Below are 17,615 nucleotides of genomic sequence, written 5' to 3'. Positions count from 1 at the left end.
AAACCATTACAATATTTTACGTGACAAATTATATGAAACTGTACGCATATGAATACGGCACATATAACTCTTTAATTGAAAGCGAAAAATAGCACTTTTTTATTGGTTGGCTTTTTTTTCTACATTAATGGATTTTTCACGAACAACACATAATGAATTGAGAATGAAATACGTGTGTGGATATCCGTGCTTTGCAGTAATTTGTTAGCTGAAAAATTTTTTACAATTAATTTAAGCAAGACTTTCAATGAGCTTAGTCCGCGCGCAACATGAGCTTTCGCTATGGCGAATTTAGGATATCCGCGATTTGACATCGAGTAAAGTTTATACAACTTCTGACACATTCAAATTTAAAATATTTAATGACTTAGTTTTTTTTTTTGCTTGGTGATAACATGCGTTATTTCGTTTTTTAAATGAACTTTTAAACAAAACTAGGTATTAAACAAGACAAAGACTTCTATCAAGAAAAAGGTAAATCACCAAACAATTAAAATTATCCCATAAAACGTAAAATAATCCACGATTTAAGAAAAAATGTAATTAAACAAGAAAGTGAAAAGCTAGATTAAAATAGCCCTCAAGTTGTAACACATTTAAAGAAGCCTTCATGAAAATGTTGAATAATCTGTCAAATTAAGAAACTGTAGTAGAATTTATTGCGAAGTTGTAAAATACTTGAAAATAATATAATTTAAAATATAGTATTTTATTATCCAAGAAGTTCTTTGCAACAAAGGATACAAGGATTGCAATAAAATTTAAACTGTCCAATTCTCGCAAAATGAACATAGAATACTAATAGTCAGAAAATAACTTGACGTAAAATTAGGCTAGCCATTATTGTTCCTTAAAAACTCAAAACAGCGTTGTTTCAACTGAAAATTTTCTGACTTGAGGTTCTCAATTCTAAAAATACAAAGTGATAATATCAATGCAAAAAGATGTGATATCACATCAAAAACAACCCTGTTGTAAAAATTTCCCCGCCAAGAAAACCTTTAACTTTTCCGCACAAAAAAGAACCTGCATCCTAAACCCAAAAACCCTCAGCCATAAAAAGTTATGATATCTAGTTTGCCCGCCAAGTATCTGCCAAACTATCATCCTCCCTCTTCTCCTTTTTCATCACAGCTACTTCCATTAGAACCTCCTCCCACCTTCAACTCCTCAGAAATATGGATAGATCTTTTAAATTGTTTATCTCGTTTGGCGGGAAGCTTTTCAAATTGAAGTGGTTGCTTGGTGAGCAAAAAGCTTCCCGCCAAACAATATAAACAATTTAAAAGATCTATCCATATTTCTAAGGAGTTGAAGGTGGGAGGAGGTTCTAATGGAAGTAGCTGTTATGCAAAAGGAGAAGAGGGAGGATGATAGTTTGGCAGATACTTGGCGGGCAAACTAGATATCATAACTTTTTATGGCTGAGGGTTTTTGGGTTTAGGATGCAGGTTCTCTTTTTTGTGCGGAAAAGTTAAAGGTTTTCTTGGCGGGGAAGTTTTTACAACAGGGTTGTTTTTGATGAGATAGTGTTTACTTGTAGAAACCCTGTAGACAGGGTTGGCAAAAACCCGGGTTTTTTTAAAAAGCCCATGGACCCAGGGTTTTTTGGGTTTTTTAAATAAAACCCAAAAAAACCCAACTAAAGCTGGGTTTTTTAAAGAAATGTGGGTTTTTTCTTTTTTTAGGGGAAAGGTGGGGTACTCGTAGCATATAGTAGCATAAGTATATGGACAAAGCACAAAAATTGTCTTGATAAAAAAAGCTGGAAAATTCAGCGTTTTCTGAAGAAAGGTATAAAAGACGACAAAATTCAAGAATGGTGAAGTTTCAGATTTTTTTAGTTTCCATGATTACCAACAGTTAAGGCAAAGTTACTTCTTGAGTGATAAAATCTATTGTTTATTTGATCGTTTTTTTTATTGCGACATATTTTTTTTTTGTATTTTACTTTATTGTATTTCATTTTGTTATGCAAAACTGCTGTAGAACCTCAAGTAGTTTAAATCCCTTTTTACTGAATTCCAGCTAAATTAAGACATTTCCCTGAATTTTATGTTGCCTGTTTTTCTATTTCTGTGTACAGAGTAAGAAATATTAAACTTTTTCGTAAGATAATGAAAATACTGTACATCCTATTCCGTTTTCTGTCCGACCATTTGTAAAACCTGTTAATTTCTAAAAAAATATACCTTGTTTATTCGAGTTTTGTGACGTGTTGGTTTGCAGAAAATAATTCACATGAGAGCCTTTTAGCTCAAGTAGTATCCTTTGTACAATCTGCAAATACCGAGAAAATCTGACGTGACAGGACTTAGTCAAGATAATTTGAGTTCCTTATTGACCAGTTGAAAGAAAAAGTTAAATATATTTATTTAAAATCTTTGAAGCATTTTTTAATGCCCTGAAGAGTTAAGAAATACTATTAAAGTTCAAAATTCATTTTTTATGTCCATTGCCTATTGTGAAGAAATAAAAAAGAAGTTTAAATTGTAAAAGTATTTAAATTAATTATTTAAAAAAAAGTTCTCAGAAAATTTTAAAAAACCCAAAAGTGGGCTAAATAATGGGTTTTTTCAAAAAAAAAAACATATTGGGTCCAACCCAATTGGGTCCAATCCGGCCAACCCTGCCTGTAGAGGATTCCCTATCCCCTGGGGTAAGGAATTCTAGATTTCTGTGGAATCTGGACCAAAGACTTCTGCTGGAGTTAAATGAAATATTAGCTGTTATAAAAAAAAGTTTATTGATGTAATGGAAAGTTGGCATTGCGGGGTGGGGGTGGGGGGTAGTTTTGGACGAACTTTTTGCGCTAGTTTTCGCACTGTATATTTTTGAAAAAAATATTTAAATGGAGTTTCGCTGCGAATCTGAATCTTCAAGCACTTTTATCTAGTTTATTTAGCGTCGAATGGACAAAATTAGAATTTTTTTTAGCTTCAAGCAAAAATTTAATTCATTGCATAACTTGTTTTTTGAAGGAGAAAAATGGTTTAAGCAGCTTTTTTTTTTTGTAATTTTATTATTGCAATATTTACACCAATTTAAGTTTTCCTTTCTGTATAGGGCTACCTTGACGTAGATGTTTTCCAACACATGCTCGAGAAAGCTGCCTATGAAGTAATTGGCCAACACTCGGATGAAATGTCTCGTCTAAAGGCACCTCCGGAATTTGAAATGCCCTCTGACTTCATGCGGTCTTTTACTCCTAAAACCGGTGTTGGCAACAGAGAAGGTAAGGAAGTGTAATTTTAATTTCGAGACTTCTTAAGGTATCGCTCATCTTTGAAAATATGAAGCCTGACTTTGCGAGTTTATTTCTTCTGAGGGAAAGTAAAAATGTTAAGATTGCGCAGAGTTGGGTTACCGTCCTCCGCGAGTGAATTTTGCATCGCCCAGTATTTTTATATAAAACTTGTAAATTACCAGTTCTTTCAACCGAGTATGCTTCATATTTTCAAATAGAATATTTTTGTTTAGAGTTCACTACGTCGAGAAACGTAGAGATGTTAAATCTGAACAATGTACATCAGCTTAGAATGTTCTAAATTCTTTGCAAAAAGACTGCTGGCTTGTGATCATAAAGCAGGTCCAAAACTATAGTGATCGCCACATGTGCAATAATAGTGCTAACTTTATGAACGTGTATATTTTTTTAAGTTTTATCTCACGTCTTGTTTATCAAATGAAATCGTTTAGTTCTTCGTCTCCCGGAATTAATCTTATCAGTAGCTAAATCGTACTTGTTACTGGACTTGAAACACTAAATTAGCTGTAAGTTAGACAAACAATGCTGATCAGTTTGGAGTATAACGAATGTTGAGATTGTATATTTCAGGAGGATTTTATATTTTGCACTAAGTTCCCGATCGAAGGTATTGCAATAATTGATTTTCGGATGTGCATGGAAAAGATAAAACGCATATAATCAGGAAATGCTATAAACTGAAAATAGTTTTAAAGAATTTTTTTCACGTCCTGTTCGAAAGAAATTAACCTCGAAACATTTCGCCCGTAAAAACTACTTCCCCCAAGAAAATCTCAGCTTACGAGAACTTGCGGAGTCTAAATTCGAGCCTAGTTTTGCGTCAGTAAATAATTCCAAGTCATTAGTTTTTAACTGAATGTGGAAATCTTCCGAATTTCTAATACTTTGCACCCTATTTTCCCTCTGTGACGTCGTAATTCTTCCGTAACTCTTATCTCCCCTCCAAACATGGAAGTTGGTTAAAGATTCCAGGGAATCGAACAATTCCAGGGCAATTGCTTTAAGCATACATGTATGTTTAAAATTTTCAATTGAAATTTAAGAGATGTAAAATCAATATGGTATAATTACTGAGGTAAATTTCAAAAATCAGCCGGATTCAAGCCGTAAGGGAACATTAGAAGTGTTTGGGATATTCTGAGTGCTTTTCTTTAACCCCTGAAAATAAATCAGGATGGTTCATATACTTCGACTCTCCGACAAGTTGAACTGCATTAGAAAAAGGATTAGACAGTTAGTTCCACACATTCGAAAACGCGTGGACAATTAGATTTTCTTCGCATTTAATGAAATTGCTTCGTTAAAAATGCTCAGAATAGACTTTTCGTCAAATTGAAGGCAATTTCGTGGCGTCTGAGAATGAGTTTTGAACCTAGAGATAAGAAACGCCGAAAGTAAGATTGAGAAATTTCCGAAAGCGAGTGTTAGATTTCAGAGAGTGCATCTTCTAAAATAGACTATTTCTTTTGGTGATAAATGTACTCTCGAGGTTTGTGAAGTTCGTTGATCAAATATAATTCTATGCCTTAATTTCAAAGCTATACTAAATATCAATGACGCTTGGTCTGTAAATCAGTTAACACTACATATTGTCAAGAGTAAGGTTTTCGTTTTAACTTAAATATTTCATTCTGCATCAGTAGAAAAAAAAATAGTAACACCAATGCCTATAAAAAATAAATTCGTTACATTAAAACCCGCGAACTGCACTGCTATATAAACCTAACGTGTTTATTGATTCATGAAATGTTACTTATCATAGAGTTAAATGGTTTACAATATAAACAATCTTTTTACATGACTCGTATCTGCGCTACGACTAAGCGGCTGCAAGCAGTTGCTACATAACGTCGAGGATAACTTGGGGTGCTAAGAATCGAAATACTTAGGAAACATGTAAATCAACCGTCAAGCACGTTTCTTAAATACGAGAAAAAATGGCGAATTAAACGTAACTACGGAGTATAAACATACTCAAAATTCACATTTTCAAGTCTCCCTTTTTACCATTTTTACTTTTACAAAAAAGGAAGTATTGTATTCGCGAAAAATTTTTCACTGAAATCGGCCTTAATTTCCGTTTTGCTCACCTTCGAATGAATGTTGATTTTTTTTTTCAACTCGACCACACGTGGATACATGTCTAGGAACGTACAGACGCCCGAAATATCCATTTTGGACGATCCCCGAGTTAATTACGAGTTTTTTCGTGACGTCCGTATGTATGTGTGTATCTCATATAACTCTAGAACGGTATGTCCTAGAAAGCTGAAATTTGGTACGTAGACGCCTAGTGAGGTCTAGTTGTGTACCTTTTGGTTGCATTTGGATGTTTCTAAGGGGGTCTTTTGCCCCTTTTTGTGGGGAAACCATTGTTAATTTCGATGTAAACCAAAGTTGAGTTATAATTTGTCGGACACTTGGCGATATATCGCCAGTCTTTCGGTCACCAAGTTTTGTCGCCAACTTGGCGAAAAAAATTTGGCGGATTTTTTTTTCTTTTCAATTTTTAAGTCTGGTTTTAATTCGGCCAGTGTTGGTGATATTTAAAGAGTTACTCACTCAATCACATTAAAATTACCAATAATGGGGAAATAAAAGTGAAACTTTTTTTTTGCTTCGGTTCGTAAGAAACTTGGGGTGAAAATATTTAATGTTTCCTCACTTACTCCAAAGTGCTATTATCATTAAATTGACGTAAAAGGAAGTCATGTGATGCACACATCAGCTCGTTATTTGTATTTTTGAAATTTACTTTTTTCGAATTTCACGTTAACTTCTGTGCGCTATTTCTTTCAGAGCTCGTAATTGAAAATATCAGGCAGATTCCTGTGTACGAATCTGGAAATCTTTCCCAATATCGCTACAGAAGATTCAACAATACAGATTACGTGCTTGGAAAATCGACACACCACGTAGTTATCAACATTGTGAAAGACTTCCAAGAGCAACATTTTGGTTTTAATGCGGATGACGCCATTCTTAACTTCTCCACAGATTATTCCAGTAAGTATGAGGGCTTGGAAGCAACAACCAGTGCCACTAAATTTTTAAAAAGTGGGCCAGTTTTTTGAGCAATCGCGCTGAGGGAGGGGGGGGGGCTTATTACCACACTTGATCAAAGTTGGTGTTGCTCTGATTTTTCAGATTACTATGACAGCGAAGATAAATCTAGCTCGTTGTTTTTAATATTTATTAAGAGAACAAATTTTCGCTTCTATAGTTTCAAATCGTTAGTTTTCGTTTATTTCATTTTTTTTTCAAGGCTTAAATCAAGCAGACTTTAAAGTTTTTTCCTACAAAAAGCACCTACACTGAATTCGAATATGAAGTCCAATATTTTTTCACATCATTCCTATGTCATTCTTAATAAAACCCTGTAGTTTTTCAAAAATATTGACGGATCTTTTTGAAATGAGTCAAAACGAAGAGACGGAGAAATAATACGCCACAAAAGTCTTCGTACACTCAAATATTTTCGAATAAATTCATGATTAAAATTTATCATATATAGTTTTTATTTTTGCATTGTGTTGACCCTTAAGTCATTTGGCTTTAATTTTTTGTTTATTTATTCCTAACCCACACCATTCGAAAAACACCATTCGAAATTTGAATTTTTTCCTCAAATTAGTGGTAAATTGGTTTGAAATGTCTCTAAATTAGTTACTTTATTCCATTCTATAGTAAAATGCTTTAAAGAAAATAATCGGACCGAAAACAAGGTAAGAAAAGGTCAACCGGCGAAGTTGACAAAGCGTGATCGAAGATTTACAGTTAAAAAAATTATGAAAAATACGCATTTGATTGCTGTAAAAGTTTCTACAGAGTTAAATGAAAATTTTTACTTATTTTTTTAGGTGAAAACTTAATTTTCACCTAAAATTGTTCGCAAAGTTCTCTGATTAGCTGGATTAAATGGGACCTCTTCCCGCAGAAATTTTCTCGGCCGTGAGAAAAACAGAAAGTTTTCGCTTTTCGTCGCAAAATCAATGATAAATAAGCTCAAAACGTTTTGGAATTACGTCTCACTTACAGATAGAAATGAATTCAACATTTTTGGTTAAATTGTTCTATAACTGTAAGTAGAAGATAAGAAAAAATTAGGAATTTAATCTTAAGAACTTAGTTGGAGCAATTAATCAGGACAGTGAAGGTGTTCTTGTGTGAGGGTGCATATCAGCACCAGGACTTAGTAGTTTGGAAATTTTTGATGAAATAATGAATCATGCTGTTCATTTAAATATTTTAAAAACGAATTTTAAACTCTTAGCCGAAAATTTGGTTATCGGAAAAAACTTCGTTTTTTATCAATGTAACGATAAGAAGCACACGGTTTTCAACGTTTGCGTCTAGTGCCTCAAAAATTGTCCTAAAGTTTAGAAAATACCCCTTCAATCTACAGATTTTAACTTAATGTAACATATTTAGAGATATCTGGAGGCTAGATTACGAAAATACGGCGTTGAAACGAAAATAGAGCTAGAAACTTCAAGGTTCGAAGTGTGGTTGATCACTTACTCAGAGAGAAAAAAGAATGAAATCTATTCCCAGACGTTTAAAAGGTGTTGTTGATACTGCATGATATTCTACTAAATAACTTAATAAAAAATTAGATTATTCAATAATATAATAGACATTCTTTAAAGTGTACGAAGACTTTTTTGAGAATTTTCAGCACTTTTTGGTTTTTGATTTTTAAAAAATTAAGTTTTAGTATTTTTCAAAAAAATGTCATGTAGTTTTGTTGAAAATTGATCAAACATCTTATAATTAAATACCTATTCCGAAATATTAATTCTAACCAATGGATAGTCCTATTTCATTGAAAGTCGTTGGTGTACGAACACTCTTGAGAGCTACTGTGTATAGATTATTTTAAGCGTCAAACTTTCATTAAATACAAAATTTAAAGTTTACCGATTTCCATCCTTTAGGGTTCATAAAAAGTAAAAAAAACCGTAACGGTCTACGCTGTAAATATAATCGTTATAAGTTTACGGGTGTAAATTGGATATATCTATCTTTATAACCGTATCCTAATTATCATTTTTTTCATGGATATGCGTCGTATTATCTGATCCTAGAGATCACCAGTTATACCCTGACGGGTGTGAATCTCTTTGATACGAATTTTGCTTATATTTTAATTATAATTAAACTGATTTCTTTCCTTATAATTCAAATGTTATATTTTTGTTTTTTGTGGCTCCAACTTTTTTGCCCAAACTGAGCGAAATTTTGGGCACTGAAAGATTGCCTTGCCCCCATTTGGAACCTACACATAATTTTAAGCTAGTTTAATATTCTTGAATTAAGTTACATTGCTGATTTTAGCTGTGAATAAAATACTGATTGTTGAAAAATCAAAGATTATCTTGGATTCAGGTAATTCAGTAATGTTTCCAGCAATTTCTTTGAGTGTATACTCCCAGTAATCCATTATGCACAATTTGTGTATGTGATCATATACATAGTATGTCATAATATGAAAATTTATGAAGCTTGAGGGTATACGCTATATGTCTAAAAAATGTTTGAGAGTATACGGCGTATATGGAGTATACCCTATGGGAACACCGCTGAGGTAATTGTGATTGGTTGGTTTATTTTTAACGGCGCAAGAGCCCTTGAGGGCTATACTGCGCCAAACGATTTTTTAGTTTAAAATTTATACAGAAATATAAAGTCAGGTTATAATAAAATTAAACATGTTTTGGGGAGCGAGGTATAAACGTCAGTAGTTTTAAATAACTAATAAAAAAACATGTAAACTTTTAAAAACGTATGAGACAATATGTTGACAAAAAACCTTGAATAACAAGGCAAGGGACAAAATTACATTTTGACGACACGAAAACTAAATTAAAAAGGAGAAGCCAATCTCCTGGATGAAGGAGTACAAATTGCGATGGGGTGGAGGTAATTGTGAATACCATAACTCAATAGTACTGAGTTGCATTACATTAGTCGATTCAGCAGCAAATATTAACTGTTTCAGGACACATTTCCCGGGGTGCCCACAGGGGGTATGGCGCAAGTTGCGCCATCAAAATTTTTTCGGATTTTTTAATTTATTTATTTAAATTAATTTTTTTAATGTATTTTAATTTATGGATTTATTTTTAGTTTAAATTTGTTTTATTTATTCTGTTCGTTTTATTTAGTTTAGCACAGAATTTTTCCAAAAAAAAAAGTTATAAATAAATAAAAAATATATTTAAAAAGTAAATAAAATAAAAAAGAGAACTAAAAATTAAAAAAACATTCAAAAAAAGTAAAAAAAAAGAGCTAAAAAGTAAAAGGGGAAGAATTGAGAAAAATGGGGGGGGGGAGGGGGGGGATTTGCACCATTGAAGTTGGGGGGGGGGAATGGGCACCCCTGCATATTTCAACATAAACTAAACTTGCTCAGAACATTGGTTGTTGCTCCACGCTGCAGATTTATCATATAAAGTTTAAAAAGTACGTTAGCTTAAATCTCAATGTTTTATTTTTCCAGCCGCTGTAAAGGATGTTACTACTTTCACAAGATTCGTGAAGAATTTGGAATATTTTTATGTAGCGATTCTGACAGAAAACCAGAAAACAAGCTTGATCAACACTTACGAAATAGTTGGGAACAAAGCTGTTTTAGTAAGTAAAAATTAATTGGTTGATTTTCATTTTGAGCTGTTTAATGACAAAGCCCATTTTATTGCTCTGAATTTAAAATCATTCTTTAGGCAAAGTTTTTGTCTAAGACCTACTTGATGGTTTTCAAAGAAAAATAAAATTTTTACTGTTCTAGTAAAAACTGCTGAAGGTGGTGTAAAGGCGCAGTTAAAGAACGGACTCAAAATATGGGTTTAAGTTGGGAAAATAGCTAAAGGAGGAAATATTGCTTGATATTTTTCAAAAAAAGCAGTTCGTATATTTTAATTACGGGCATTAAATTTTTCAAGTCTTCAAGAGGAACATTGTTGTGACATATATGCAAATTAGTTTCCTCATAGGAAAAGGCATTTTTCTGTGTTAAAGTTTGATGTCAAATTCCCAGTATGTTGATTTTTACTTAAGCTGTACCTATTTAGTATATTTAATGTGACTGTTGAATAACTCATTTTTAACGTCGAAGCTGCAACTCGGCTATGTTGGACAATTTCCAACAGAAGCAATGGTGAATTTACTGGTTTGGGAGGCCGGTTTCAATTTATTTTTGGGGCCCCTGACAATCGCAGAACTATGCAAAACATTTATCATGTGCATTTGTTTCCGTGACTGCTACATTTGTGACACGGCGCCATTGGATAGAAATGAAATTCAGTTCACATGAGTAGAATGTACGGAAACTGAAAACCATTATAGTACAACAACTACTTTCTTAGGATAAATAACATAATAGCAATATGTACTGTTTTGGTATTTAATATTTAGAATGCCGGAAATATTGAATTTGAAAAAATGAAACAATAAATTTAGCATAGTGTAAAATGAAAAACGAATTTAAATTTTCATTAAAAATACATACGCGCTTGAAAAATACCACGCTTGTTGAAAAGTTTTGTGCGTATTTCAGATTTTCATATCGTGAAGCATGCTTGTAGAGGCGTTAATAATAAAAGTAAATTTAAGATGCGGCTTATAATTAGAGCGGTTGCCAATAAGCAGAAATTTCAGGTTCAAGTTTTCGGATAAATTTTAACTTTTTCCTCTCCTTCGTCAATCTAAAAATATGCGCTTTATTTCAATAAAAAATATAAATTAGAAAACATTTGTTGTCTATTGGAAATTAAGTCTTTTAGATTGAACTTCTTTCAAAAATGTGTTTGCTACTGTAAGATTTTTTAAAAACATTTATATGTATTTCTATTTTAGGTGTTTTAAAACGTATTTGCAGTTAGAAACCCAATCTAATATTTTCAGCTGCCTAAATCTGTGCAATTGGTATAGGGTACTTCACGGTTGTTGGCCTTCGTCTTTGGATAAGTACACTTCAAAATCGGTAAAAAAGAGAAATTAGGGTTACTAGATCAAGCATTGACGAAACAAATTTATTTCACGTAGCATCGCTGTATTTTGTTTTACAAATCAAACACAAGCTGGAGACAAATTGTAAAAAGCTAAAATCCCCACTAATGTGCCGCCAACTACGGAAGTCTGTATTTGTGATTGCTTTTACTGCCATTCCCATTTCTTAGGAATTCATAGTTTTTTTCCCCCTCTTCCGAGATCTAACAATGGTGAGACGGACGATAAGATAAGAAAACAATACAGGCAGAAGTTGTTTAATAATCAACCCTTGGTTGTTGTTTTTTTCCATTGGAAAAAACTCTTCGCTATTACTAATTCCTGGGATGTCCCCCTTACCCGAAAGTGATGGCGCATCCCCTAGAAAAAAAGCTCTTCCAAAAAATGAGGCCAAAAAACCTTTTAAATCATTACCGGCTGAAAGTTTCGATGGCACACTAGACGCCATGCACCTCCCTCGAGAATAACCCTGTTACATTTAAGTCGTTCTTTCTGTCGCGTCTTTTGTACCTAAATTAAAGTACAACGCTCATCTTCGCCAAACATGTCGGTAAAGATCCATTAACTCGTATAGATGTTTGATTTTTACTTAATGTGCATAATTATATTTTATATTGTATGCTTCTGCGTGTGAAAAGCAACAAATGTCAAATGGTAAGATAACATCCCTTGATAAGTGATGAAACACTTCGTTGTAGCTTTCTAAAAATTTATTTAGCACAATTGGCTGTTGTGCCAAATATTAATCCTTTAACCGAGAGAGAAGCATCTAAACAATCTTTACTTGGCTAGGGACCATGTAAAAATTCTAAGACTGCTGATTGGCGAACACATAAACGCTTTATAGTTTGTTTTGAGTGCTCTTCTAATGTTTCATTTCGAAACTAGATTACCTAGACATTGAAGGGAGAGGCGATTAAAAGCACTCTCATTGAAACGAATTCAAAATTTCTGAGGAACGAAATCCGTTCACATGCGTTGGATGGGGGGGAAAAAACATGGCCAATGCATTTGGCTGACCATTCAGGAGTCTGAAATGTATGACCAGGTCCCTAACTGAGTAAAGGTTGTTTATATGCAACCGAGAATTCGTCGCTCAACCCCTTGAACACCATGAGAAAAACATCGCGTTCTGGCAAAAAAGCGAATATACAAATGGTAACATTGGAAAAAATTAAGGTTTTACACAATATTTATCTGATTTATTCTCAAATACCACAGTACTCACAATGCATTTATGGTGTTATAGTTCACGGTGGGTTTTTGCAATCGAAATTAACAGTATATAATTCGTAAATTTCCATTCTAAATTAAAACTTGTTGATTTCTTTACTTTTGATTACACAGTTTGCACGCCACCACGCACCAGTTATGTGGATTACTTAGTGGCAGAAAAGAGCGTGAAATCTTTAGATTGAGTCAATTTGAATGTTTTTTCATATTGAGTTTTCACTTCAGTTGTCTGTTCACCCTATGAAGTCAATTTGTTTTAAAATTAATCGGATACAAATAATTCAATTTTTCTGTGTATTTGAGCCATCGGATTTTTCATATTAGCAAATCAAATTTATTTTTTTTAAACATTGCAGATATTTAAAGGACATCTTTACGTCTGCAATCATACCGTCCTGCTTCTACTTTTAAGATTACTTTTTAACGGAAGATTAATAGTAGGTTGTGCCCGAATATTCCCGAGTTTAATAATTAACTAATTAAATTTTGCAAAATATTTATAGCTTTGCTTGCTCTATACACAAGTGTCCTATCAATTTGCACAGTATGGACAGAACCAATTTTCACAAACCTTGACACACATGTTAGGTTGACGAGTCGCCAATTTTAGTTTATGTATAAAAAAACATTCCTTTACTCATTTTCGGATCTTATGGTCTTTAAAAGTTTAATTAGACATTCCTTATAGTAAGTAGCTATAGGTCGCTCAGTGCTTGCGTCTAGTGCCCTGAGCACTTCAAATATAACTTAAAGATAGAAATGTTTTCTGTCTCATTTTAGCTGTTCTTGAATTTGCCTAATCCAACACCCCCCAAAAATATGTCAACTGCATAAAAATTGCAAACGAATCTTATGGACTGTTCATCGAAGCGAAAAAAATGTTCTACCTTACGAGTGAAAACATTGTCCCGGAGGTAGAGAGTGAAGTCTTCTCGCATTGACACTGTGGTAGCAGTGAAATGAGTTCATTAATTTAAAAAAAGTGGTTGCCCTTTAGCGCCAGAGATTCCCTACCACTTCTGGTTGGCTTGAAAAATTAATGTTTTTGCTAAAAGTGGGAGTGCTTTTACTGTTTTCGGATTCATTTTGCAGCGAGTACACACCCGTTGCGCCCCCCCCCTTGAAAAAAATCGAAATAAGGGCTGGCTTCTGGCACCGGTTCGCGGAGAAATGCGACTGGTTCCCAGATTTTTCCACTGTCCGCGTAAAAAATTGATTTATTTTACTTAAGTAAACAAAACATTTCACACAGATTTTACTTTTATTTTGATAACTTTTTGAGCGATGAAGAATTGCTAAGAAACCTCATGTGACAGATTTTGGTGTTCCTGTGATTTTACGACTCGGGTCCTCTGCGAGCACCACCGGCAACTGCAGGTGCTGCTCCTCTGGTCCTGAACCTCTACCAGCTGAACTGTCCACCGGAATCCGCTCTTCCTGGGCGGCGGCGTCCATGTCCTACACACACCAATATGAAATCAAATACTCAGACTATTTTAATTGTATCCTATGACATAAAATTCTTGTTTTATATTACAGGTAGCAGTAATAGATATAGGAATGAGCCTGTCGACAGGAGCAAGCGTAGCAATAAAAGTTTCTCATGTCCAGTCGCAGTTTGGAGGATCTCTCGTTGTACTCATAAAATCAACTGATGTTAGCCAAATAATTTATCGGCGTCATGGTAAGTTTCGCAACTCATTTCACTCGAAACTTATTTCTGCTGGGTCTTTACGTGTTACTAATCTTTGGTGATAAATTGAGTTAAATGGTAAAATTGTGTGAAAGTCCGCAGCATGGAACTCGCTTGCCATCACCTTCAATTAACACCAAAGAAGTGTAGTCGAGATAGCTTTTTGAGGTGCGACTGGCTGACGGAGATTAAATAGAGAAATCTTCCTTAAACCGCAAGTTGCAATAACCGGCGTTTGTTTATATTACTGCTCCATAGTAGCATGCTGCCGTAGGCAGGTAAACGGAAATGTCTGCAGAAAGGAGTTTTTGAGATGTTTGAAGAAACGTATTTTGGATTCCACACTAACAATAGGAAAATGTTGGAACGTGTTTTTCGCGCTCTTTTCAGTGAAAACCAAATTCACAAACTTGTAAAATGTAGCTAACGTACAATATGTGACAAAAAAAAATTAAATTTACAGTTATTGCCCTATACATACCCACAGCAGCATAGTAGTGGCGCTCAGGTCTTCATCTAAGATACACTTTACGAGTAAACGCTGAATGCGTCGTCATAACTACTGATGTCATTGAATAGGTACCTAATTTAATCTGTTTTTATCTGTGCAATAGTATGCATGGCTCTTGATTTAAAAAATGTCTTCTAGGGAGCAGTGAATTAAATCATTACATTGAAGTTCACTTTCCTTATGCTATGGACTTGGAAACTTTCTTGATTCACGGAAGTGGTTATGTTGCAGTGTGTAGTCACAATGTTGTTGAAGTTTACAAAATGGACCAATTTGCTCAGACGCACCTACTGTTCGACAGGTAAATTTATAATATTTGACATTATCTGAACTTATGCAGTTAAGAATTGATATTTTTAAATTCTGATTCAAAAAGTAATCCGTTCAAATGTCTGGATAAGTACAACAAAATTATATTGATCCTACAGAAGACTTATAGCTTGGAACCGATTTTTAAGTAATAAATCGGTAATTAAGCATTGACAATCCATGTTTAGATCTGAAATAAGAAATAACGTCAAAAAGCAAAAATTGCAGCAGTAATCTGCAATTTGTGCTTCTTGACGTTACTTCTTATTTCACTCTTCAGCACAATGATATTTTTTCTTATGTCGAGCTGTTAATAGATGTAATTTGACGGTGCCATTTCTAAATTACTCTAGCCGGAATTCTTCCTGGCTTTCGCGAGGGGTGTCTGTAAAATTGTTAAACAACAAGCAATGGTTTTTATATTTTTACTTTTCTGAATTATACTTTAACTGACTTATACTCGCTTTTCTGAGAACGAAAGTTGAACATGTATAAAAGACTGAATTGACAAGATTTTTATGTGTAGGTTGAGCTTTGCCATGGGTACTGTTACTGATTTGGGATACTTCAGGCTTGGATTTACCCATTATTTGGTTGTTGCTGCGGACACGGAACAGAGCTTGTACAGCTGGACCCCTGCAGAATTCTCCCTGAAACAAATATTTCCGTTAACTGCAGTAAAACAAGTCTATGCCGCTGTTCTATCCACGTGTCGAGATGATGTCCTTCTGCTGTTCATTGGAGACAAAATAGATCTTTATATTTACAGTGGAGTTGGGGAAAATTTCGTTCCTGCTCAATCTGGTACGTATTCTGTTTCTTGAAATAAATTTGCCATAGAAGTGACACAAATTAACTTCGAAAAAAAAACCATGCTAATTGTTAATTTAAAATCTAAATGTAATGCTCTTTCTTGCCACAAAACTAGCACAAAGTTAGCTTACATAACTGATGCGTGATGGCATATAAATGAGGTAACCAGTACTGGCACATCATTGAAGTTTCATGATACAGAACAAAATTTTTCGACCTTTTAATCTTATACTATTAACTCAGACTACAAAAGTTTGCTGTTTATTGAGTCATAGCTAGAAAGTGTTAGAAATTAAATGATACCTAGCAAATAGATCATGACTTCATATTTCAGTCATAATTCTAAAATTGCTTATCTTATTTGAAATACAAAAAAACTGGAAACATTATCTCCAAGCTACAACTTAGTCATTTCATCTGAGTTATACAGCACATTCGAACTGTCTTGGGAAATGGTTTTCTAATTTAATTAGAACAGGAGGTACTTCCAAGTTGCTACCCAATCTTTAGTTCTATGAATTAGCTGACCTATTGGAACATTTTCATTTTTACATACATGATTGAGGAATGACATTACTATTTTAATCAACTTCGTGTGGTTATTGCGTAATTTACATTTCAACCATATTTCTCTACTATAAAATTAAACTTGATAAAACGTTTTACCTATTTTCCAGGATTTCCGCCCAGTTTCACAGCTCAGCCCGGTTCAGCGACTTCGTTCGCCTACAAGAGTAAGGTAGTTCTCGTGTTTTCTGACATGAGGTCCAACATGCTGGCGTTCATCGTTGAGACAAGTTTCAAAGAAATAGAAGATCCTATTCTGTCTGCTGGTGAAGAAATGACAAAGATAATGAAAGATATCAAAGTAATAGTTTCCTTTTTAAATATTTTTCCGTGTTTTTAGCTAGCCGTATTAAACTTGCATCTTTTGAGATCTGAGTAGCCCGGACATAGATGGTCAAATCTCAACTTTCAAAGACATGAAAAAAGGGCAGCGAGTCCCAACCTTTTGCATATTGCATCCTCTTTTCTTGAGAATTAAAATATCCATGATCCTGTATGTGTTGTGCATCCACGGGTATAAATATTTATACATCAATTGCATTGGTTTTAAACGATTTATTTTATATATGCGGGATAATGCTTGTATGATTGTATATATTAGAAAAATATACCTGCTGCAAGTTTTAATATAAAATTCGACACAAATTTTCCATTCAATTATTGACTTTCATATTTACCAAGTATTTGGGGAAAATGAGTCATAAGAAAGCAATTTCTTACAATTATAAAAAGTAACACTATACAAGGAACTATTAATACAATAGAAACAACGTTATTTTTTTAATCAAAAATTAAAATAATAAATTTTTAATAACTAGAGGCTCCGTGATCCCTGAGTTCACTCAATTTCTCCTGCGGCGTGTAACAATTGATGATTTTAACGCTTTTTATTCATGGACGTCCTGGAAAGCCGGCCTCTTAAGCTTTAGAGGTGTGAGACAGGGCGAAATGGCTTTCTCTAGGCGTCTTGTATCCAATGATACCAGTATTTACTTGGTAGGCTTTGACAATCCGTAGGAGATGGGGTAACACACGCACAGGTTTTAATAGTGTAGACTATAGGGTTCACACACCCTACTCGTTTCACTCGCCAACCCTCGTTCGCCACCCGCGGTGACTCAATGCCGCCTGCAGCAGGTGACAATAATTGTTCAAATGACTTAATTAAACATCAATTGTCACCCTATCTACTTTGGAAAACGGCGGCCTGT

The 17,615-nt window shown here is 34.0% G+C and overlaps 1 protein-coding gene across 1 annotated transcript in view; it reads left to right on the top strand.

Annotated features, from left to right (window-relative positions):
* Nucleotides 1–3,144: 3,144 nt before the first annotated feature.
* Nucleotides 3,145–17,615, top strand: part of LOC129220104 (uncharacterized) — a 68,810-nt gene continuing 54,339 nt past the window's right edge. The window contains exons 1-7 of the mRNA XM_054854445.1: nt 3,145–3,235; nt 6,068–6,274; nt 9,771–9,904; nt 14,051–14,195; nt 14,854–15,016; nt 15,551–15,828; nt 16,515–16,705. Coding sequence (XP_054710420.1) covers nt 3,145–3,235; nt 6,068–6,274; nt 9,771–9,904; nt 14,051–14,195; nt 14,854–15,016; nt 15,551–15,828; nt 16,515–16,705 — 1,209 coding nt within the window. The remainder of the gene's footprint in view (nt 3,236–6,067; nt 6,275–9,770; nt 9,905–14,050; nt 14,196–14,853; nt 15,017–15,550; nt 15,829–16,514; nt 16,706–17,615) is intronic.

Source organism: Uloborus diversus, chromosome 4 (genome assembly GCF_026930045.1).
Source record: "Uloborus diversus isolate 005 chromosome 4, Udiv.v.3.1, whole genome shotgun sequence".
In the NCBI taxonomy this organism is placed as follows: Eukaryota; Metazoa; Arthropoda; class Arachnida; order Araneae; family Uloboridae; genus Uloborus; species Uloborus diversus.
This window is presented reverse-complemented; position numbering and strand designations above follow the sequence as displayed.